At 39.0% G+C, this 25,896-nt stretch overlaps 1 protein-coding gene across 3 annotated transcripts in view; it reads right to left on the bottom strand.

Moving 5' to 3' along the window:
- RPS6KA5 (ribosomal protein S6 kinase A5) overlaps positions 1-25,896 on the bottom strand; it is a 177,396-nt gene that overhangs the window by 125,692 nt on the left and 25,808 nt on the right. For 2 of the 3 annotated variants that reach the window (XM_049612320.1, XM_049612322.1), the window contains exon 2: positions 1,984-2,055. In XM_049612320.1, coding sequence (XP_049468277.1) covers positions 1,984-2,055 — 72 coding nt within the window. Of the gene's footprint in view, positions 1-1,983; positions 2,056-3,929; positions 25,125-25,896 lie in introns of those variants that run through there. The other variant, XM_049612321.1, reaches the window with a different exon arrangement.

Genomic DNA, 25,896 nt, shown 5'->3' with positions numbered 1-25,896 from the left:
CATTATTTTGATATTTTGCGAGCATGATTTCTTAATGATATGGTAGGGTGAGGCTAGTTTGTTTCAAAAATACATCTTTACAAATGATCTGATGGAGAGAATGCACAGTAAACTCTCCCAAGTTGACAATTATACTAAACTCTTCCTGACAATAAAATATTTAGCTGATGAAAATAAATTATAGGGCTTATGCACTGGCAGCTGTAAAGGCTGGCTCTATACAATATGCTGAACTACTCAGGAAAATCATGAAAAGCTTATATGGCAAGGCCCTAGGCATGACAGCTCAATACCGAATGACCTAAAGACAAATTGCATACGTGGTATGCGAGGGCAGTGGCTGGGACTGATCCTGGAAGCCCAGGAGAAAGGACTTTTCTCCCGCTAAAAGCCTCGGCACTTAGGAATCTATGGGCAGGTGCCTTCCTGCGGACAACGGCGGGTAAGAGGCTGGGAATCTAGGAAGGCATACAGGCCCCTGAGAGTGTGAAGCTAAACTTTAGTGGAGAAGAAAAATAGTCTGTTTTCTGAGGCTCTCCCTCCCCTTCCAGGAAAGAGACAATAGGGCCTGTTGAGACTGCAAAAATAAAGAATTAAAATCCTCCTTTTCATCCCTACCTTAAAGATGGAAAATGAGAGTCCCAAGTTCTCACAGCGGCATACCTACAGAGCAACACATCCCAGAGAGAGAGCTGAAGAGACCAGGTGCGTTCCTGGCAAGACCAGCTGTGTAAATGGTGGGCCGACTGCAGAATGACAATGTGGGATGCTCTGCTCATGAAGTACTTAGAATCTCAGGACAGTGAAAGCAGAGCATTAAACCTAACATGGGGCTCTTCTGAGTGTGGGGGTCTCTGCAACTGCACAGGCTGTACGTCCAAGAGGCCCTGACTCTTGGGCAGCAAGAATGGCAGCAGCAAAAATCCAGGAGGCACAGAAATGTATAAGGCAGAAAACCAAGATCGTCCAAAATCCTACCACCTGAGACAACCACTGTTATCATTTTGGTGATTTTCCACAGAATTTTCTATATTCATATATACTGCTGACCCTTCAACAACAGAGGTTTGAACTGCATGAGTCCACTTATACATGTAATTTTTTTTTGATAAATACAGTGTAGTACTGCAAATATATTTTCTATTTCTTATGATTTTCTTAATAACATTTCCTTTTCTCTAGCTTTCTTAATTGCAAGAATACAGCATATAATACATATACAAACTATGTGTTAATCAACTGTTTATGCTATCAGTAAGGCTTCTCGTCAACAGTAGACTGTATTAGTAGTTAAGCTTTGGGGGAACCAAAAGTTACCCACAGATTTCCAACAGTGCAGGGGTTGGCACCGGTAACCCCCTGCATTGTTCAAGGGTCAAGTGCACATGTAGACATTGATTCATACAGAAATGGTATGTTGCACACTCTCGTCTGTAGCCTTTTTTTAAGCTTATTAATAAGCTTCTTACATTATGGAGAATTTTCAAAAATGTTAAAAACACATCATTTCAATCCTATTGTCTAAATTACAAAACATAAAGATCCCTGTTCAATTTAACCAAACTCAAACCTAACTTTTGTTAGGTTTCTGAAGGGTCTTGGGTTTTTCGTTACTAACAATGATGACCAGTGGATATGAATAAAATGGAGTGAGGAGTGAATGAGTTAATCAGCATAAAGTATTTCACAGAATACTTGGCAAGTAACAAGCTCTCTATAAATTTTAGGGATTTTAGTATTGTGTCCTATGTAAAGACTGAACTAATTTACATTCCCAACAGCAGGGTAAAAGAAATTGGTTTTCCTAAATCCCTGCCAATTCTTCCAAATTTTTCCTTTTGTATTTTTTCTATGAATCGTTTGTTTGTGCTCTTTGACAGTTCTCCCACTGGATTCCTTACGCTTTTAAAATTTTAACTGATTTCTGTATTGGAGATACTAATCCTTTGTCATAGGAGTAACAAATGCTTTTTTAAGACTTACCTCCAGTTCCTAGGACCTTGAGGAGCTCAAAATTTTCAATCCCCACCTTCTCTGCATGTCCTGTTAAATTAGCTAAAAAAAGAAAGAGAAAAAAGAAATAATTAAGAGGGTCAAGAACAGGAGGGGGCCCTTGGGGGCTTCTGAAATACCAGCAATATTTTACTACTTGACTTGGGTAGTTAAGCCAGGGTTCACTTTATAATTATTTGTTAAACTACACAGCTATGTTTTGTATACTTCTCTGTATGTTATATATTACAGGAAAACTTTTAACATGTATTTATTAGAGAGAGAGAGAGAGAGAGAGGGAGAGAGAGAGAGATAGCACAAGTGGGGAAAGGGCAGAGGGAGGGAGACAGAGTATGTGCAACAGGGTTTGCACTGTGAGCACTGAGCCCAGTGTGGGGTTGGAACTAACCAACCGCGAGATCATGACCTGAGCCAAAATCAAAAGTCAGACCTGAATAAAATCTAAGATCTCTGCCAGCTCTAAAATTTGTTTGAAAGTATTAACTCTTTAAAAACATATTCTGGGGGCGCCTGGGTGGCTCAGCTGGTTAAGCGTCCGACTTCAGCTCAGGTCATGATCTCACAGTTCATGGGTTCAAGCCCTGCGCAGGACTCTGTGTTGACAGCTCAGAGCCTGGAGCCTGCTTCAAATTCTGTGTCTCCCTCTCTCTCTGCCCCTCCCCTGCTCATGCTCTGTCTCTCTCTCTCTCTCTGTCAAAAATAAATAAACATTTAAAACATTTTTAAAAACTGGTTAAAGTGGTAAATTTGATATGTATATGATACGTATTTTACCACAACTACAAGAAAGAAGGAGCTCTGTAAACTGTGGGCTTCGGGTGAAAATAACGTCACAGAATTGGCTCATAGGCTGTACCAAATGAGACACACTAATGTAAGATGTTCAGAGGGGAGGCTCTGGGAGAAGGTGGAGGCAGGTGCTCTGAAGGAACTCTCTGCACTTCCTGCTCAATTCTCTATAAATTAAAATGAAGTCTTCTAAAAAATGAAGTCTCTAAAAAATGAAGTCTTCAGGGGCACCTGGGTGGCTCAGTCGGTTAAACATTGGACTTCAGCTCAGGTCATGATCTCGTGGTTTGTGAGTTTGAGCCCTGCATTGGGCTCTGTGATGACAGCTCAGAGCCTGGAGCCTGCTTCAGATTCTGTGTCTCTCTGCCCTTCCCTCACTCATGCTCTGTCTCTCTAAAATAAATAAATGTTAAAAAAAAAAATGTAATAAAAAAATATTCTGTCCTAGATAAACAAAATTAGGATATCTTACAAAGGAGCATTTTCCAAAATATATTCCATTGATTCTGGTCCTATACTACAAGATGTTAATTGGTGTTATGTTTAGGGGGAAAAGATGCTTTCAAGTCAAATAAACCTGAAATTCTCGGCTTAAACAAAGTTAATCAGGTTACAGGTTTCTTTACTGCTGAACTTCATAGATTCTACACCATGAAAATCTGCATGTGAATCTAAAACTCAGATACTGTATTTACCAAATTTATTGGATCACAAAATTATTTTTTATGGCAATACCTATTAATATTGTGCCAACCAGCATTCTATAGATGTGGTTAAAGGAGGCCTAAGCTAAATTCTATTTCTACCACTTAAAAGCCACGTGACCTTGAACAAATTAATTAACTTCTCTGTGTCTCAGGTCCCCTCTAGTGTAAAATGAGGATAATAAAAATATCTACCCTCAAAGCATATTGATTTCTGCAATTTGCTTTGAAATGCTTAAAAAAATAAGATGGATTAAGGGGTGAATAGAGGTATGGACAGATATGTGATAAAGCAAATACAATAAATGTTAATTACAGAATCTAGACAGTGAGTGGGAGGGTGTTCAACATGTAGTTCTTCCAAATTCTCTGTATATTTGAAAATGTCCATAATAAAATGGCAGAAAATAAAATAACACCTACCTCATAGGGATCTGATGCGGATTCAAGGAGTTAAATTTATACGGAGCTTGTTGTGTGCCACTGAGCATCATTATAAGTGTTTGCAAATAAATAATGCTCTGGGCCTCCAACTTCAAGCAAGTCAGACCCAACTGCGAACTTCTAGAATTAAAAGTTTCAGGGGGATAAGTGACTTCAGTGTCCTTCCAAAGTTTAACTAAATGTATAATTAAAATATTTTAATTGTGGTCAAACCATGTAACATAAAATTTACCACCCTAACCATTTTTAAGTATATAATACAGTGGTGTTAAGTACATGTACTGTGTTTGCAACAGATCTCTGGAACTTTTTAATTTTGCACACCAAACCCTACACCCATTGAACTTAACCTACTGACAATTTAATGAAATTGTTGAGATGGCTGGATTTGGGTTTACCATTTTATTGCTTGTTTTTAACTTGCCTCTTCCCTTTATTTAAGTAACCTCTACACCCAACGTGGGGCCTGCACTCACAACCCCAAGATCAAGAGTCGCATGCTCTTCCAAATGAGCCAGCCAGGCGCCCCTTGACTTGTTTTTTCTGTTTGTTCCCATGTTTCTACTTTCCTGACTTAAAAACAGCAACAGCAAAACATTTAAATGGTTTTTAGAATTTCATTTCAATTTTCACGTGGCATTTTAGCTCTACTTTGTTACATTATTAGTGCAGTTGTTGCCCTAAGGAGTAGTGTACATCTTTAATTACCCACAGTCCTCTTATAATTAATACTGTTCCATTTTCCTAAAACTGTAGAAACTTTGTAATCATTCTTTATGGAATACTGATATATATTAAATGGAGTTAATATCTTCTATATATGCGATTATGCACAAGACAATGCTATCAGTTTTCCTTATATGATTTACAAAGAAAGAGGAAAGAGAGAGACTTCTGCATTTCTGTAGATATTTATCATTTTTGATGATCTTTCTTATCTTTTCCAAGGATCCAAAATTTCATCTGGTGTAAGTTTTCTTGAGCCTCGAAGAACTTCCTTTGACATTTCTTGTAGCGCAGAATTCTCTAAGTTTTCTTTGATCTGAAAGAGTCTTTCTTACCTTCATTCAAATCTTTTTATTGAGATATTCACATTCCATAAAACTCACCCTTTTAAAGCGTATCTGTCCATGCTTTTTAGTCTAGTCACAAGTTGTGTCACTGCTGCCACTAACTAAATCTGGAATCCTCTTCACTTTTGAAGCATATTTTTCTTCGATAAAGAATTCTGGGTTGACAGGCTTTTTTCTTTTCTTCCAGCACTTTTTTTTCCTGCTTATTTATTTATTTTTTAATATGAAATTTATTGTCCAATTGGTTTCCATACAACACCCAGTGCTCATCTCAACAGGTGCCCTCCTCAATATCCAGCACTTTATAAAAACATGTTCTTCCATTCTCTTTTGGCCTCCATGGTTTCCCAGGTGAAGGCAGTAATTTAAATGTATCATGTTTCTCTTACTGCTTTCAACATTTGCTTTTGAAAGTTTTGCCGTGATGTGTACTGATGTGGACTTCTTTGGGTTCAGTCACCCTGGTATTCACTAAGGACCTTGTATCTGTAAGTTTGTTTTTCATCAAATTTGGGAGGTTTCAGCCTTAATTTTTCAAAAGAAAATTTTCTATCCTATTCTGTCTTTCCTCTGAAATTCCAATTATGTCCATGTTAGACTGTTTGATTCAACCTGAAAAGTCCCTGAGACTCTGTTCATTCCGCCCCCCCCAATATGTTTTCTCTCTGTTCTTCAAATTGATTTCTATTACTCTATCTTCAAAGTTCATGTACTTTTCCTTTTGCACCTCCATTCAACTGTTAAATCCAGCTACTGAATTTTTATTTCAAATATTGTATTTTTCGACTCTAGAACTTCCATTTGGTTCTTTTTCATTGTTTCTATTTTCCTGATAGGATTTCTTGTTTTGTTTTTCACTGAGAGCATGACGTTTTATTTCACTGAGGATATTATAACAGCTGCTTTAAAAGTCTTGCCTGGTACAGCCAATATCTCGTTCATCTCAGGGTAGAATTCAACTGATTTTCTTCCTCTCTGATATGTTCCATTTTCTTGATTCTCCATATATGGGGTAATTATGGACTGTAGAAATGTTAATTTGTGGAGATGAGAGATTGTTTTTTTCTCCAGTGACAGTTGTTTCTTTCCTTTAGCCGGCAAATATCTTGGGTCGGCTTGAACTGTAAACTATTTTTCTTAGGAGGCAGTTCCAGTCCAGTTGAGATTCTTTGTCTTTACCCGAGTTTTTCTGAGTCCACTGTACTCACGCAGGGCTCAGAGGGCAGTCAGAGATGTGTGCTCACAAAAGCTAAGGACTCCCCCTCCTCTGGCTCTTCTTTTTCTGGGATTTCTCCCCTATCTTCAGTGATCAGGGTTCTCTGGTTTCAGTTTTCTAGTCTCCCTGGCCAAAGAGACTACTGTTTTTCCACCAGAGTCCCCAGAGTACAGACTGTACTTAGCCTGAAGCTAAAATCAGTGAAAAGGCAAAGTTACTTCTTATAGCTCCCTCCCTTCCCTCCTCCAACTGTGTACTCCCCAGTAGAGTCTATCTGCTTCTGTTCACTCTCCAGTGCCTTAAATAGTTGCTTTTTACATTAAATCCAGATTTTACAGCTGTTTTCTACAATGGAATTCTCCAGTAGACGGTCTTTTTGTGAAATTATGAGAAACAAAAGTCTTCCCTCATTACAGTCAACATCATGAAGGGGAGCAGAACACGCCCCCTCCAAATACGCCACTTTGGCATACTGGTTCTTTAGAATTAAAGTTCCTTAAGACACAGCCAGTGAAAGGACAGTGACCTCCTGGGTCTACCCTGAAGGCAGCAAATAAATCTCTCATTTGAAAGGTATCCTCCCTGTACTAGGAGGGTAGAAGGCATCCTTATTATCAGAAATAGGGGATTTAGGGCCAAGAAAGCTATATAAACAAACTGTTACTGCCTCCCTAATTCGATACCCAAGCCTAAACCCTTTTGTCAATTCTTCACAAAGCTACCTGCTTTGGTCACTTCTTTCAGTCTTGTATTTCTTTAGGCTCCTGTACATACAAAATTAAATGTGTTTTTTTTCCCCCTGTTAACTTGTGTTATATCAATTTAATTATTAGGCCAGCCAAAGAACCTAGAAGAAAGGAAGGGAAAGGTTCTCCTCCCCTACAGTTACAGAGTTTCTACTTTACTCCCTTCGCAAGTTAACTTCAAAGAGTAAAATAAAATTAAAAAGGTAATTTGATATAAGCCCAACTCAGGGATCTTGAACTTAATATCCATATAATTCTTTTACATGACATCTGTTAGGCAAAGTGAGTAATCAGACATATGGAAGCAAATTAATAGGAAGCTCTATCAATATTTAGGCATGAGGAAGAATTTATCAGTTATAAAGACTTTTTTCACTGTGTTAACAATAAAACACATATAGACAAATGGTAAATATGATACTATATATAGAATCCTAAGAACCAACAAACATACGTTTGGGCATGTGAGTCTAGGTGTCTAAATGGTTCTCATTTCTATGCTATTGTCACTATTTAGAAGCCTTTGAATATGAAAGTCTAAAACTATATTCCTCTTAATTAAATTATTAAGCCAAGATCAAGAGCTCCAACTTCCCAGCACAATACCAACATTTATTAGAACAAGACTTAAAATATTTACACATTGTATTTCACCCTGGAGGTAAAGTAAACATCAGCCAATCACAGAAATCTGCGTTTCTGAGTCATTACACGCCTTAGTAAAGTCCAAAATGTATGCTGATCAGGAGCTACTCCATCCCTGGGGCCAGACCGTACCAGAACCGAGCATTTAGAACTGAGAGACAGAACTGTCCATTGTTTGCCTTCCTATGTGAAAGTAAATGGCACTTTATTGTGCTTGCAGGAGCTCCTTTTCCTGTGCCAGGCAAGCCTCTGCCCACCCCCTGTCTAGTCCTACCCACAGGTAAGAGCAGTTACTAATCTAATTATTCAAGAGTCCAAAATCCTGACTGGGCACAGTTAACAGTAGGTGGGGTCACTGTGTTAAAGCAACAGTCTCCACACAAGGTTTGTTTCATTGCCTCCAACTCCTGGCCTGGCCTGGCCTGACCTCCTGGGGCGCAGTGGCCATTCTCTTGCACTTCTCCTTCACTACACAGCAGTCCCCTTATCCACAGTTTCACCTTCTGTGGTTTCAGTTACTCACAGTTCACCATGGGCCGGGCACAGATGATCCTCCTTCTGACCATCCTCAGAAGGTCAATAGTAGCCAAACGCTATGTTACAATGCCTACATCATCCACCTCACCTCAGCTCTTCATCACACAGGCATTTTATTTTCTCACATCATCACAAGAAGGGTGAGTACAGTTCAATAAGATAGTTTGAGAGAGTGACCACAGTCTCACAACTTTCATTACAGTACACTGTTGTAACTGTCCTGATTATTAAGTATTGTTGTTAATCTCTTACTGTGCTTAATTTATAAAGTAAATTTTATTATAGGTATATATGTATAGGAGAATGCATAGTATATAGAGGGTTTGGTACTATCTGTGGCTTCAGGCATCTGCTGGGGGTCTTGGAATCGATCTCCCGTGGGTAAGGTGGGAGACTACTGTATACGATAATCAACTAAGCAGATTCAGAGGTTCTTTTGGGACTTGGTTCACTTACTAGTTTGTTCTCCCCTCCAGTTTTTTTTTTTTTTTTTTTTGAGAGTGAGAAAGAGAGAGAGACAGAGAAAGAGAGAGACAGAGAAAGAGAGAGAGAGAGAGAGAGAGAGAGAGAGAGAGAGAATCTTAAGCAGGCTCCACAGTAAGTGTGGAGCCTGACATGGGGCTCAATCACACAACCCTGGGATCATGACCTGAGCCAAAATCAAGAGTCCCATGCTCAACCAACTGAGCCACCCAGGTGCCCCTCCCCTCCAAATCAAACACTCATCTCAACATGCTGATTGAATGTGATGGGGTGATTGGTGATTGGATGAAGTTGGAAGGGAAGCAGGAGTCCCGACATAGGCCTTAAGCCCAAACTGCTTGCACCAAGGCCACTGTTAAGGAGACTTCTACACTGATGTGCTGGAAGTTTACAAGCCTTTATTAATGTGGCACCTCTGAGTCCCACTGGCTACTACTGTTCCTTGCAGACAGTCCCCTCATGACTCCCAAAGGATAAGAGTAGATTGGCTGGGCAGAGGTTGGGCATTTCTGGATTTCTGGCTCTAATAACATAATGGCACCAAAACCTTACCCTCAGCTCCCAAATCCTAACTAAAAGGATTAACTCCTTCCCACAGAAAGAATGCCTTATGAAACCTCTTCACAAATATATAAAATAACAAAGAATATCAACAAACTATTTAGTTGCTACATAAGCTATTAATTAGTACATAATAGTACAACCATGTCAGTTATTTGTGTCTAGCAGCTATTTCAATGCCTATCTCATGAGTTGTTAAATATTAGTAAGCGCAGACTAAAACAAAGAAAATATTTTTAAACCTTTCAAGATCTATGTTAGGCCTATCTCTATTGTTAATCAGCTTAGACAGTCTCTTCTCATCAAAAGGATTTTTTTTTTACATTAATGCATTACTCAGTTTATTCATTTAGAAAAGATAATGCTTTCATAAAGCAATTTTCACCAATTTTTTTCTTATTAAGATATTGGAAACTACCCCCATTGAAAATCTTTCACTTCTTCATTAGTGTTATTATCCTATAATGCATATTTCCTGATAAGGAAATCACTTTTAAGGGTGAATTTCATGAGTTCCTTTACAAGAAGTCAATGGAACTTTACAAAAGATTTGCCAAAACTTAAACGAATTTCAGTTGTTTAACTGATTCTCTTTAGAAAACAGTCTGACCTATTAATAGCTCTTAAAGGAAAAATCTTGTCTTACACAATGAATATAAAGTACTTGGTGTTTTACACTACAACTGGATTCCTTTGGTTCCTTGTATAATAATATGGTTGTGTGCCTGTGTAGGAAAATATGACTGATGTATTTTTTTAAATAATAAATTTAGACAAACCAGATAACTGTCTTTTCTCCCAAATTTAAATAACTTTGTTGTTTGTTCTATTATTATAAAATAATCCTGGTTTGTGGCTTAAAAAAATAGACAATATAAATAGGTCTAAAGTAAACCTTGAAAATCTCCCATATTCCCAGCAAAGATTACTATTTGTAATCCTTGGCACCTCCTTCCAGGATTTGAGCCATAAACTTATGATTGATAAATGGCTTCTTAACCCAACTTTCTAGGCAATTCCACCAAAAGTAATTTGTAACGCATCTTATCTATGACCATTTCTTTTAACTTGAGATGTTTAAGTTGGAACTTCCCAATCTCATGGAGGAAAACAATCAGGAAAAACACATTTTTCATTCTGTTGCCATAGTTTCTGCTAAGCTGCACAAATGTAATTGCTCAGAGCATGTGCCGAAATCATTTGATTAGATCCAAGAATTCACTTGTGTTAAAGCTAAGAAAAGGCTTAATTTAAAGCACTTTTACAATTAAAGTAAAAGTAAAGAAGAAGAAGAATGCTTTTGAAGCCATTTCAAGTAAGTTGTTAGTAAATGAGTGAGATACTCAGATACCATTTTATCCAATGGATTAATCACTTAATAAACTTGCAATAAACTACAAGAAATGTAATTGATTAGAAAGGATTATGGAGTCTATGGATATTGGGGGGGATATCATTGTCATGTAAAGCTACTTACAAATGCTCACTGAGAATACAAGTTCTCATTTACTCATTTAACAAACATTCACTGAGTACCTACTGACACATGAGCCAGCTGTTAGGTCTTTAAGAAGTATATGATTTGAAAATAAGAGATCAGCTAGGGAATTCTGGGCTAGAAGAATATCAGGAGCAAAAGCATAAGTAGGAATAAGTCTTTTCCTAACACAGAATAAGAAGAGGATTGTTGTAATTAGCTACAATGGGCTTATGTGGGAAAAACAGAAAAATATTACATCAAGTAGGAACAGGAAACTAGGGGATTCAAAACTTAGAATGCCAGACTGGTTTCAATTGAATCCATAAACAATAATGGCTCTTGACAAGATGAAAGTAAGGTTTTAGAAAACTGTTTTGGCAGTAGTGTGCCATGTGGAAAGCAGCAAGGGGAAGACTAAAGCTAAAAGGTGGTGAGGTTAATGCAATAAACCAGATGTATGCTAACAAGACTCTGGTCTGAGTAGACACTAGAGCAAAGAGGAACGGGCGAACCTAAGAATCACTGCAATATTCAGTTCAAGAAACATTTGCTGAACCCCTGATTTGGGATTTGGGTGCTGAGACCACAAAAGCAAACAGGACAGGGTCCCCACTTTCAAAAATAAATAAATAAACGAAACTCTGTTCCTCCCTCTGCCCTTTGGCCCCATATCTAAAGTACAAGAAATGAAAGTCTGGTGAATGGTAGTGTTACTGGTGAATACTGTGGAAAGGGGAAGTTGAACGGGGAAGTTTTGGGGTTTCAACACTGATTTTGGAGGGACAGCTAGGCATTCCGAAAAGGCTGCCATGTAGACAGTTCTAGACAAGGAACTGAAGTTTGGCAGAGACAGCACACTGATGGGGCTCAGAACATGCCATCCACCCACCAAACACAGCACCTTGGCATGGTGGATATTTTAAACTGAAGTAATCTCAGAATCAACAGCAGGTACAGGAAGGAGTTTCTGACCTTCCCCTGAAGCAAGACCTCCTGTGAAACGCACCCTCCCTGTACCAGAGGAAGGAGCATCCCTATCTCTTTTTTTCATTTTTATTTTTTATAAAAAAAATATTTTTAGTTAATTAATTTATTTATTTTGAGAGAGCGAGAGAGAGAGAGAGAGAGCACACAAGCGGAGGAGGGGCAGAGAGAGAAGGAGAGACAGAATCCCAAGCAGGCTCAGCGCCATCAGTGCAGAAGTCTGATGCCGGGTATGAACTCATGAACCATGAGATCATGACTTGAGCCGAGATCAAGAGTCAGATGCTTAACTGACTAAGCCACCCAGGAGTCCCATGAGCATCCCTATCTCTGTAGACAAGGGACACAGGGAGGAGTGTGAACAAACAGGCCTTGCTAGGTTTCTCTCCAGTTACCACACTTACCTCATACCTTGGTCCTCTCTTACTCCTTTTCTACAACTTTCCACTCCATCAAACCTAACACGATAATGCACAGGTTTATGTCTCCTGGGTCTTCCTTTCCTTATGAAGGCTCCCATGTCACATAAGACTTTTTACATAAATTTGTATGTTCTTCTCATATTAATCTGTCTTTTGTTCCAGAGGTCCCAAAGAACTTAGAAGGGCAGAGGGAAAACAAGTTATTAGGAGAGGAGCAAACACTTTAAGAAAAAAGTCCTCAGGAGACCACACAAAAAGAAGGGCAAGTCTTGCTGACAATCAGGAGTTAGGATGCAGGAAGAAAAAGAGCCAGAGAAAAGGTGGGGAAATGAACAGTGTACAGAATCCGAAGAAAGAATGCCAGGAAAAAACAAAAAAAACAAAAACAAAAAAACCCAACCCTCATTAACGATGAAGTCAAAAGGCGGTACAACGGGAAATGTAGATTTGGTCTTTGTCGAGGCTCCCAGCACACAGCTTCTAGAAGCTTAGGAAATGTCCAGAGTGGTAAGAGTGTCTTTTGTATGCTAAAATGACTGGGGGCTAAGGGCCCCAGAGAACTTCAGGTTGGGGACTGGTTGCTAGAAAGACCTAGGACTTTCAGCCCCACCCTCCCCTCTGTCCCCTCCAGGGAAGAGAGAGGCACTAGGGATTAAGTTAATCGCCAATGGCCAGTGATTTAACCAGTCATGCCTACATCATGAAATCTCCAGAAAAAACCCTGAACACGGGTTCTGAGAGTTTAGGGCTGGTGAACACAGAGGTGCTGGGATGGTGGTGCTCCCTGACGGGGCACGCGAGTTGCACAGTTCCCTGCTGCTCCCCTATTACCATCACCTTGTCCTGAGCATCTCTTCCAGTTGGCTGTTCCTGAGTCATAGTTTCATCCCCAAGTCTAGGCTGGGAGGTCAGGGTATATGGCTGGGGAGGGGCAAACAAGACAACAACCTTAAAAACTTCATTCGATTTAAGGATACGAAAGGAAGGAACAGAGTGAGAATGGGAAAAGAATTATATGAAATATTTTTCCAACTCAGCAGTCAGATGAAAGAGAAGGCCTGTGGGCAGAGAGAGTAGATCCTTCGGGAAGGGATAAATGATGGGATCCAGGACAGAAAGAGAGAAGGATTAAAAGACAGAGAGAAGAATAAGGCTGTGTTAAGGATGGAAAAAAAGATTATCCATGGTCTTTCTACTCCAGGCGGGAGTACCAGAGAAGCAATGCATTGAGTCAACAGCAAAATGCCTCAGAAATCAGCTTGGCCAACATACACAGGGGGATGAAATGAGATCTCTAAAAAGTCACCTCACGCGACAAAAACCACTATAAACCTAGAATCTGAACTGTCGAAACTACAGAAAGAACTAAGATATTTAAAGAGTGGACAACAAAAGGTAGATGGGAAAAAATGAACACTAAAAAACAGAATGCTAAATGAGGTAATGTGTTTCTAGCACTTTCCAGGGGACACCCTGATCATTAGCTTCAAATACCAGGTCCCCTAGGAAGCAACACCCCTATCCCGGAGACGGCCATATTGTTCTCCTAAGCCTTTCTCTGGTAGAGTATACAACCAACTCCCTTTTTTTCTAATTCCATGCATTGCAAGCAGCCCTATTTTACATTGATAGCCTTACCCAAAAGGAAAACATGCACTCATCAAGCAAACACAAGTGTTTCAGGTAGTTGTTTGTGTTTCCCACTCTAAATTGGTCAAGTGTCATTTGAGTTGATACGTCAATCTTTTGAGATTGTAATTATAGCTACATGCATGAAACCCGAGCACGAGGAGAAGACACAAATGACAGAACAATCCAGCATCAATCTTGTCACTATCAAGAACACTTCAATAACAGCAATAACTATAAGACAACATAGTAGCGTACTGTGACCTTGTCAATGGTTTTGTGACTTTTTTCATCTCGGAAGAAAAGGAGAACGATTACAGAAAGCAGCATTGTGAGATTAGCCGCAAGTGCAACAGGAAGTCGGGCAACAGCCTTTCCCCGCTGAAACCAAAACAATTAAGCCATGATTTATTATAAATCTGTGATCTACAGAACACCAACTTAGAAAGCTTAAACACTACTCTTGTCTTACACAAGAGCTTGCCCAACTTTCAGGCACTTAACAGGTTAATTTTCCTCTCTGAGACATTATTTCATCAATTTAAAAAAAAAGGGTGGGGGGACAAAGCCTAACAAGTCAATAAAAAAAAAGTTCCTGTTTTTGGTAAAGAAAGGAGTTTCAGTCCTGGCTCAAATTCCCTATTCCTCAATAATTACTTTCACCTTCCCCTTTCTAGCACCTTCAATGTTAAAGAAATCAACACTGACCTCTAATTTCCAAGCACTGGGGAGAATAAGATCACAGCACGATATTGTAGACATTTCTCTCTTTTTAGAACTTTTCTTTTATCACGAACTGTAACAGAAACAGTTTCAGAGGTGGCAGCGATTATAACCCCCCCATCCTAATACTAGCTACTCTCATCTTGTACATTCATTTCCACTTTTTTCTCGTGTATGTATCCTAGTTACTGGCTGGGGCTTGCCAGCTCAATAATCTAAACCAAAGGACTCACACCGGCAGAGCCAGGACTTGTGCTGGTCCAAAGCCTTTCCCTCCCCTCCAAGGCTTCTCTCAATTCCCAGGAGAGCTGACATATCCTCAGTGCCCTCTGAGATCCTCAGGTACCTCTGCTCCGCACTGCTCGATCCCTGCGTGACAGGGGCTCCTCCCGAGTTCTATGAAAGTAACAAAACCCGAACACAGGCAGAAAGCATCCCTTGGTAAGAAAGGCTTTGGTGGAGATTTCTGCAGAAAGGCAGAGATTTCTGGCACACAGGGCAGCAATGAAAAGGGAACCAGAAGGAGGAACAGTCTTAATTTCTCACCGTCTTCCAGTCTTTGAAGGAGGGGGTCTTTAGCTCACCTATTCCCTGGCTTCACAAGGCTTTTCCGACTTTCCTCCTTTTCTCTCTCTCTTTCTCTCTGAGGAGCAAACCCAACAAATCTGTCCCCGTGTTTCCTGTCAGGCAGCTTCCTCTACTTCTGACCTCTCAGCCCTAGCTAACACCCATACTCCCATCCCTGAGTGAGCCTGAGGTCAAGGCAATACCCACCTGCAAGGCCGCTCCCTCCATACAAAGAATTCTGGTGCCCGTTGCTGTGATAACACATTTCCCTCCTCCCCACCTAGAGCAAACGATACTAAGTGAACAATACTCTGAACGCTTGCTTGTATCCAGTATTGTGCACACCAGTGGCAACACCGGAGTGGACATCCTCCCTGATGCCAAGCAGCTCAGGGGCCAGAGGAGGTGCTTGGGCAAGTGAAGAAGCCACAGGCACAAACACCACTGCAGAGGCACGAGGCACGCAGAACACCCAGAGGACACCTGACCACATCTGAAGGTTTGGGGAAGTGAGGCACCGATGGGGGGAAAAAAAAAAAAGGCCTGCATGTCCGAAGAAAACACAAAACTACCATGATGACAGAGAACACAGCATGTCTGGGAATCAGCAATTAGCGCGGACAGGCAAACGCAAAAGAAGGAACGGGCAGGAAGGCATGGCCAGACTTGAGGCAGGAACCAGCTCGTGAAAGACTCTGATTTGAAAAGGTTCGTATTTTGTTCTACAGGCAACAGGAGCCAATGAAAGCTTTTAAGCAGAGAATTGAGATAATCAGTTCTGTACCTTAGAAAGACCAGCAGCAGCAGCAGCAGCGTGGAAAATGAGTTAGAAAGGAATTCACGTGGAAGACAGCGAAGCCGACGCACAGGTTGCTACAATGGTTGAGGCCAGAAACGATACAGGCTACACTAAGGTGCTGAAGTTAGGAAAAGAGAAGAAAAGTAAATTCCTTAGTATGTTATTTATTAATACTCCTAAGCACAAAGCCAAAACATTGGAAATTACTAAAATTACAAAATTCTGAAAAGCTGTAGTACAATCCCTTCAATTCAAAATGGTAATCCATCAATGACCACGAAATCACAAAGTACTTGGAATAAAAGACAAGATAAATCTTCAAAATGTTGTACATGAACTGTATTCATTTGTTAAAACTCAGAACTGTATGCCAGTGAGAGTGAATTCTACTGTATGTAAGTTATACTTCGATATAAAAATATGAGAGCTATAAATATTTTTTTTTTGTTTTGGGGGGTTTTCCCCATGAAGATATTTTCTAAACACAAATGTTACATAGAAGAGATTTTCAGATTCAACTAGAATTTTCTTGATATGTACTTGGTTATCGTAAGATACAGATGTGGGGGAGGGTGTCTATAGATTTGGTAAACATAAACTTTGTGAGTTAAAACTATGTAAAATGTCTGTGGGATTTCCAAATGAAGATGAACAATACACAGTAAAGAATTTTACTGTAGTAAGATGATTTGAAAATTCACAATTATTATAAAACATACAGCTTTACAAGAACAGTCAACTTGAATACTTCATTTCCTGGCCATGTCGCATGACTGAACTTAATACATACAAAGATGTGAAGACAAAGATAATTTAGGGAATATAGCACATCGAAAGGATTGTGTAGAAGTTTTTAGAAGACTTCCTTTTAAAAGTAAGCTCCCTCAGTGTTAGTTTATCACTTAGTGTTAATTTTTAGTCATTAGCTATCTGACGGACAATTTAGAGACAACTGTGCTCTGAACTTGAATCTGGATAGACAACAGAACCACGTTACTGACACTCGGCACAGCTTTCCTTATTCTTAAGGTATATGTTCATTTGCGATGGAAATCATGCGGCAGTATTTCGGTAGGCAAAAAATTAGCCAACTTACAAATGATAAAAACCTTAAACCGTTACAGAAGGTAAATACTCCAGATTCCAATGTGCTACCAAAATTATTTTGGTATTTGTTGACATACTTGAAATTGTACCTTCCACGCAAGATATAGTTTTCAAATAGTCCAAAGTAATATTCCCAAGAGTCAGATTTCAATTTGATGTAAGAAAATACAGCAGCACTTTGTTCTTCCTAAGCCATACCTCATTTTTCCACTGCAATTCTAGTGTCGCCTCTACGTTTGATTCTATTATGAGAAAGTACTTTACCGACACCCTTTCCTTTTTCTATTTTCCAGAGGACATGCTGCTAATAGTGTCAGTTTGGTTTCTATTAGCACTTAAATGTAGCAGCCTTGCATCAGATCAGTTTGCAGTAATATGTGCCTATGGCTATAAACTTCCAGAGGGGCTACCGCCAACTGGCTTCTCAAGAACAGTTCTACTTACAAAAAGTATCAATTTTGACTCCTAGTGAATGAACTAACTTCACGCTTATGAACACTGGGGACCGGACAGACTAAATTCATCCCGTCTTATCCCATCCTTCCTCTATCTCAGTTTTAACGGTCTTCTCTACCACAACCAGCCTCCGACACCAAGTCTGCATTTTACTTCCTCATTTTTATTTGTTATTTGTTAAAGTTTATTTACTTATTTTGAAAGAGAGAGCGTGCGCGCTCCAGGCTCCATACCATCAGCACAGACACCAACACGGGACTGGAACTCACAAACTGTGAGATCGTGACCTGAACTGAAATCAAGAGTCGGACGCTTAACTGACTGAGCCTCCCAGGCGCCTACCAAGTCTTCAATTCAGAAGAAAAGGTCAGAGAATATTCTAGAAGGACTTACGGGCCGGCACTAGAGCTCTGTAGGACCGTGCTCCTGTGCTGTCCCCTCCTTTTTTTATTTCACACATGAAGCATGTAACCCATTCCGCTGAAACCAAGTCAAGCAATGAACGCTTCTGATTTTATGACAAGGGTATCAGCACAATGGTGTTGCCAGTGAAAATGTTACAGAACTTTCATGCCTCTTAAACACTATTATAGTGCTCCCTGGTCACATGAATTTTTTATTTTATTTTAAAATGATTTCAAAGTCTAAAGTTGCAAAATAAGGGACAACTCTCATATTCAGAATCACGAGTGTTTAACATTCTGCCACATTTCTGTCTTATTCGTACACTCAACGTGTATGTACACACTCTCACACGACTTACTTTTTCTGATCTATTCACAGTGGTTTGCACATGTCATGCATCTTTGCCCCTCAATACCTCAGTATGCATTTCCTAAAAATGCTTTTAAGTAACGTCAGTGTAGTTATCAAATTCAGAAAATTTAACACTGATAAAATACTTTAATCTGTGGTTCCCATTCCAATCTGTCAACTGTCTGATGTTCCTTGTGATGGTTAATTTCATGTGTCACCTTGGCTGAACTACACAGTGCCCAGACATGTGGTCAAACATTATTCTGGGTGTTTCCATGAGGGTGTTTTTGGATAAGACTAATATTCCATCGGTGGACTCTGAGTAAAGCAAACTGCTCTCCATAAAGTCAGGTGTTTACAGAAGCCTCCATCATCAAATGGAAGTGGTAACGTGAGCTTGGGGCTGAGCAGGTCCTGAAAGCAGACAAGTTAAGAACAAGTGGCCCAAATGCCCGTGGTCACTGCTCTTGCCACACTACCTTCATTCTCCCAGCCTGTAGTTATGGCCTCATGGAGAGATCCCTAAGATCAATAGACAGAAGAGACAAGACCCAGGACTGGTTATAGATGGCTCTGCACAACATGCCATCACCACCTGGAAATGGACAGTTACAACACCACAGCTCCTTTCTGGGACATTCCTGAAGAAATGTGAAAGCACCATGTGACCAGTTACAGAAATGAAGACTGCAATTGTCATGGGTATTTCTTCCTTATATTGTTATTAATATGTTTCTGTGTGTGTGTATGTGTGTGTGTAAAATAAATATCTTTGTTTTCTTCCCTCTCTTGTTCCTTTATCATGTAACATATATGATGTATTGACTTTACATCGTAGTATTTAACTTACAGGATGGATACCAAGGAGAAGAATAAACATCACCCAAGGACTGTGAATCCTCTTCTGAGAAAACAGCATGTTTTCTGTTGTACACAGGATAGTTGTATCATGTTAATGGGAACCTTGACCTTGTTATTGTCTTTACTTGGAGATTAAGTATGATTTAAGGAGATATACATAGATATTTGGTCAGTCAAACATTATTCTGGGTTTCTGTGACAGTGTTTTTGATTAACATTTAAATCTACGTACTTTGAGTAAAGCAGACTGCCCTCCACAATGTAAGTGGGCCTCATCTAATCAGTTGAAAGCCTGAATAGAACAAAGAGACCAGCCTCTCCTGGGGAAGAGAGAATTCTCCAGCAGACTCCCTCAGACTAGACTTGGAACATCAGTTCTCCTCAGCCTCCAGCTGCTAGCCCACCCTTGTACATTTTGGATTTGCTAGCCTCCATAATCACGAGCCAATTACTCAAAATAGATCTCTTTAGACACATGTGCACACACACACACATACACACACACTTTTGGTTCTGTTTTTCTGGAGACCCTTGACTAATACATTCTTTAATAGCACTTTTTCCTTGAGTGTAGAATCTAGTATACAATCACATATTGCACTTATTTTGTCATGTCTCTTTAGTCTTGTTTAATCCAAAAGATTTCCTCAACCTTGGTCTTGTATAACTGATGTTTTTTGAAGAATATAACTATTTAATTTTTTTTATTCAAACAGAATTTTGTTTGACTGAAGTCTGCTCATGATTCAGGTTGTACATGCCCAGCTGGAATACTACTTAAGTGATGCGTGCTTCTCAGGGTATCACAACCAGAAGGAGACAATGTCAGTCTCATTGGTGGCATTAGTTTTATTTTTTCTTTCTTTCTTTTTTTTTATGTTTTTTATTTATTTTTGAGAGACAAAGTGTGAGCAGGGGAGGGGCAGAGAGACAGGGAGACACAGAATTTGAAGCAGGCTCCGGGTTCTGAGCTGTCAGCACAGAACCCAACATGGGGCTCAAACCCACATGACCTAAGCCAAAGTCGCATAACCAACTGACCCACCCAGGCACCCCCATTTTATTTATTTCTAATTTTAAGTAGGCTACATGCCCAACATAGGGCTCAAACTCAAGACCCTGAGATCAAGAGTCGCATGCTATACTTGCTGAGCCAGCCAGGTGCCTTGGCAACGTTAGTTTTGATCACCAAGTCAAGGTGCTGTCCAGTTTCTCCATTATAAAGGTACTAATTTCCCTTTTGCAATGAGAAATCTGTGGAGAGACACTACAGGGCCGTCAAAATATCCCATTCCTCATCAAACTCCCACACCTAGATTTAGCATCCATTGATTCTTGCCTAAACCAATCTTTGCTATAATGGTTACAAAATAATACTTTTTTATAATAATAATTTTCCACCTCTTCCATGCCCCTCTATGTCTACCAGTTAGCACTGTATTGCAAGAAGAGTCCTCCCTTCTTCCTATCTATCTATCATCAGACAATTCGTGGATTACCATTTTTTCAGTGCCTTAAAATTCACTCCTGTCAATTATTTTCCTGCACAAATGGACCCAGATTTGGTTGGTAGAAGCATCTGCAAGCTGGCTTCTGTGTCCTGACATGACCCCTTCATTTATTTTCTTCCTTTCTTCTTAGCATTTCTTTGCTTTCTCTTACAAGTAGCCTTGATTCCTTTTAATGGTAAATGGCATTAGAAGCCAAAATCTGGGTGCCAGGTGTGCTCACTGCTACTGGGAGATCTTGCCTTCTAGGCCTTTTCACAAACAGAGCTGGGGAATGTATATTTATGCCATTACATATATATTTAAGTCTTCTGTACATATATTTGTATACTTATGTTCTATATGGACTTATGTTGTACATGGACATACACTGTATACACATGTGGTATGTGTTCCAAAATACTATAAGAGATGCCTCATTCAGTGGGTGTAAACTATTTGCTTACAATTTGCTAATGTAGAAAATTATTCTATATGAAATTATTTGACCTTCAATTTATTTACTGGTTTAAGTCATTCCAAATGAACCAAAACGCATATGGCCAACTCACCCAGAAATAAAAGAACATGATGAGTACAAGAGTAATGATCTAATGCTGAATGATGAAATCCAAATATTATAATGTTGAACCAATGGAATGTGAAGTACACCAATGATGTCCATGTATCTAGATGGTCTGCCATATGCCATTACCAAGCCACTTCCCAGCAAACAACCTGAATGCTCAAGAAATGTCAGAATGTCGGCAACTAGAGGATACTTGATGTAGAGGCTGAAGCAGAAAAAGAGGCTGAGCAATTTGAGGAGGCAGGTCCTACACCCCTTTCCCACCACCTTTTTAGCTTGGAAATAAATACTTGAATCTGAGAATGTGTACATGGTTTGCATGGTTTCTTAGTTCTGCTTCTGTGTGTTTCATTGTGAAAAACTAGATTTTTTCTGTAATGTCAAGAAAAATTAAAATTGAATCTAAAATTGGGAACAAATATGTTCACAAACTTATGCTCTAAGCGTTCTTAGGTGATACAAATTACAAATAGTTATATACAAAATAAAACTTTAAGGTTCACATGCTTTTCTTCTATCTGTGGCCCCATCTTCTTTCAGTCTCAGCTCTATAAATAAATATTACGGGCTCATCATCAGTCCTTTTCCCCAATCTATTTGGATGAAACTCAATCCAACAGATTCCTCAGGAGGACCACTTGTGTAGGTATTCTCTGAGTTCTTGCATACTCAAAACTTTCTCTATAACCTCAATCATGAAGGCAGTTGGTTGTATATAATTCTTCTTTGCACTTCCTTTCCTTAAGTAGTTTTCTCTTTTAAAAGTTGCTCCAGAGTTGCCATGCCATGTGTGTTGCTTTTGAGAAGCCTGATGCCAGCTAATTATCCTACAATTGTGTAATTTATTTGATCCTTTGGCCTGAAGCTCTGAGAATTTTTTTAATCTTTAAAGTCTAGTGGTATTACTAAGATACGTCTCAGAGCTGTTCACTATGGGAGCTGATCATTATATCATCAGTTTTTCCCAGTAACCCAGTGGCCATTGCAATGTGTAGGCTCAAGTATTCTTTGATTTTTGGAACTATATTTCCTAGATAGTTCATTTTTCTTCTCTTAGGACTCTAGTTGAACATGCTACATCTTCTTTGTCCTCTATTTCAACTACTTTATCTCTGACCTTTTTTCTTTCTTAATCTAATTTTTAGCAATTTGTTTCCCTGCTTTCTTCAATACCTCCTATTAATTTTCATGTGGCTCTATTCTTCTTTGGTGTTTTTGTTATTTAGTCTTCATTTCCAAAATGATTCTGTCTTTTCCTTCCTTCTTTTTTCTTTTTTTTTTTCTCCCTAAGTTTGATCAACTCTCATTGCAGTTCCCCTAGTTTTTTTGGTTTTTGCTTTTTTGCCCATTTCTTGTTTTGTTTTTGAATATATGATTTAAGGTTTTTTTAATATCATCTGGTGCTTTTCTATGGATATTTATTCAGTTAGGAGTATTGTATTCTGTGTTTCTTTTGCATAGCTGCTGGATTTAGGGGGGACTGCATCAGTAGGAATGTTTTGATTTACATTTTCTATTTTCCTTTTATAGTAGTTTTGTATTCTTTTTTTTTTTTCTATATTTAGGTATTTGGTGTACAGGGTTCCTGGTGGTGTAAAAGAGGCCTATAAGTTTAGTGGGGTTCACTGTGTAATGGATGACAGCAAGGCACTGACAGGTTAAGTTATCTTGTTTCTGCAAGGTCTGTTATTTTCTCCTTTTCTTTCTTTCTCTTCACTAGCCACATTCCCAAGGTGCTCACTTCTTCCTTATCTATTTTCCTATAGAAGCAGTTCTTTAACACTGCCACTTCTGATCCTCTTCACTTCAAGCCCTTTCCGTGGCCAAAGCTGTGAGCTACCAAGCACCAGGGATGGGGATCAGTATTTTGCAACATACTGTTGACACTCTCTTTCTGAGAGCGATTTTTTTGCCTGTGTTTTGCTTCGGTTTTCTGTGCTTCTTTTTTTTCAGAGTCTCTTAAGACTCCCCTCTCCCACTCTATGCCCCACAGGATTGCTGTTGCAAGAGCTCTGCTGGAATTTGGTGCTATTTTTCCTTCCCTCCTTGGATATAATCTGAATATTATGGTATTCCCTATCTCCCAGCAAAGCTGAAGATAAGCATCATAGATGGTTTTATCTGAGCTTCTAATTAATATTATGGGGTGTGGGGTTTTTTTGCAGGAGGGATGTATAATGGAGATTTGCAATCAGACAACTGTCATTATCCTCCAAACCTAAAAGATTTATCCTTGCTCATGGTTAAAGTGTCATTTCTGAAGTCCTCCCCCCATCCCCCTAAAAATTCTTCAAGGCAACTAGGAAGTTTCCAGCTTGGTCTGGGAGTCACTTAGAGGTGTTCCAAAAGTTAAAAACCTTCCAACCCATCTCCACCTGACCCTCAATGTAAAGCTAAATGTCAGCATCCTTTTCCTGTTAAAAAATGGTGGATTCTTTGCAGCTTTATAGTCTTAAAAAATTCTGAAAGCCTTCATATAACACTTTCCCTATAGGAGGTTTTATCACTTAGAATCACCTAAATTATATTGCCATAACATATTATCCTGAAATTTCAGTGGCTCAAAACCACAGTTTATTTTATTCATTTTTCATGTGCATCGTGACTTACCTGTTCCATATCTTCTACTACAGTACCTGGGATTACAAAGAAGCCACCATCTAAAGTACTGTCAGTTGCTGAAGCAGTGGGAATAAAAGCTTTGAAGGGTGTCATACCGGTAATTAAATACACAGGCCTGAAGTCTTACCTGTAACTTCTGATCAATTTCGTTGACCTGAACTAGTCACATGACTCCACCCAACTACAAATGCACCTGTCTTGTGCCAGCAGGAGAATCAGAAATCTCTACAATAGAAACTGCATCTTAAACCTAAAATATGCCCAATACTGTTAACAGCAATAAGACAATGTACTTCTTAGTATGTGAAAACTAGATTGACTCTTAATATTAAAATTAAAGAAATCATAATCTAATGAAATTCAAATGACATGCAGTAAATCCAAATAAGCCTGTCCAATACATGCAATATTTTAGTTGACCAAATGACAGAAACTAAAATGCTTTATTAAGAATTCCCATTAAATAAGGGTGCCTGGGTGACTCAGTCAGTTGAGCATCCAACTCTTGATTTCAGCTCAGGTCATCATCCCAGGGTCATAGGATCAAGCTCCACATTGGGCTCCACACTGAGCATGGAGCCTGCTTAAGATTCTCTCCCCTCCCCTCTTTTTGCCCCTCTCCCCACTTACATAAGCACACATACTCTCTAAAAAGAAAAAAAAAAGGAAAGAAAAAGAAAAATTCCCATCAAACAGATTTAGCTATTGCCAATGCAAGCCTATTACAAACTTTAAATTATGGAAGATAACAGTATCCATAATACCCTTATGAAGAGAATTACATGATTTTAATAAAGGAAACCGCTAATATATGCATACATAGGTTGACATTCATATACCCAGAGATCTTTATCTACATATAAATTTACATGTTATTAATTACCTGCTTAACATCAGTATATCTGAAGGGGTAATAAAGGAAAGTATTTATTTTATTTTGGATTTATAGTTGTTCTTATTTGGGGCTATAAATCAGGAAGATAAACAGGCAAATTCTAAAGTATCTAAAATATCTAGACAACAGTAAGTTGATAAGCATAAACTCTTTTTTTTTAAATAAGTCAAGGACACCCATGGTAAAAGAAGATTAACCACTGATGAAGATTTTTCCTTTCTCTGCTATGTGCCTGCAAAAGGGAACTTTAAAGGAATATTACAGTAATTAAAAACTGAATACCCATAGACTCCTTGTGGGAAGTGACATAAAAAATTCTATTCTGCTTTCCTATTATTTGCCTTATTATAGCCTTCCATTTCAATAGTTACTAAAATGAAGATGAAAAACATACTAGCTTTTAAAAAGGCCTTTCTACTTTGCTAAGCTGCCCTTATTTATGATACTGAAATTGACTCCAAAAAAATGGAAAATAAAAAGATTAAGATTTCACATAAAAAAGCATAGCAACTAGGCAATAGCTAAGCAAAAGCATACCTATAAAAATATCATTCTAATTAAAAAATTAAAACCCAGAGTGTACTTTAAAACACTTATTCTACAAATATTTAAACACTTGTAATTACAAGTAGCTATCTAGAACAAGAGGGGCTTAGAGTCTCACTGTACAGATTAGAACGCACGCTCCATTTGCTAGCAATGCATGCTCAGACAAGTTGCTTAACCCCTCTCTGTATCTCTGTATCCTCATCTATAAAATGAGAATGCTAATAGTACCAGCCCTGTAAAATTTGTCATGGGATAGAGAGAGCTAAAATATTTAAAATTCTGAATAAAGTCCATGCATGGCACAAACCACATATTGTACAGATTACATAATGCATGCACACACTGGTGGTGCATAGATAGTAAGTGCACAATATAGGTTAATGGGTTGCTATATAATTCACTGAAATGAAATCATTTATTGACTTCCAATTTCAAGACGGTAAAGACCTTTCTACATCCTAGTTTTTCCAAAAAACTGCTCCCAAACAAGGTAAACAAGGAACAGAAATTCACTTTACAATTAATAATACCCAAAGACATCTATAATCCTGAACTGCAAAGTGTGAGGATAGAAAATATCTGAAAGAATGGTAAAGTGACTCAGCAGAGTGGAGAAAGGTGAAGTCAAAACGCCTGCAGATGGAGCTATTCCTGAGGAAGCTGAATTACCCCCAGGGGACCCCAAGAAGGCTTGGGATACGGAGGCTCAGGTAACCGTGGACGGCAGAGGGCTGACCAGGAGGAGCAAAGTGAAACATG

The sequence above is a fragment of the Panthera uncia genome, assembly GCF_023721935.1.
Source record: "Panthera uncia isolate 11264 chromosome B3 unlocalized genomic scaffold, Puncia_PCG_1.0 HiC_scaffold_1, whole genome shotgun sequence".
NCBI lineage: Eukaryota > Metazoa > Chordata > Mammalia > Carnivora > Felidae > Panthera > Panthera uncia.
This window is presented reverse-complemented; position numbering and strand designations above follow the sequence as displayed.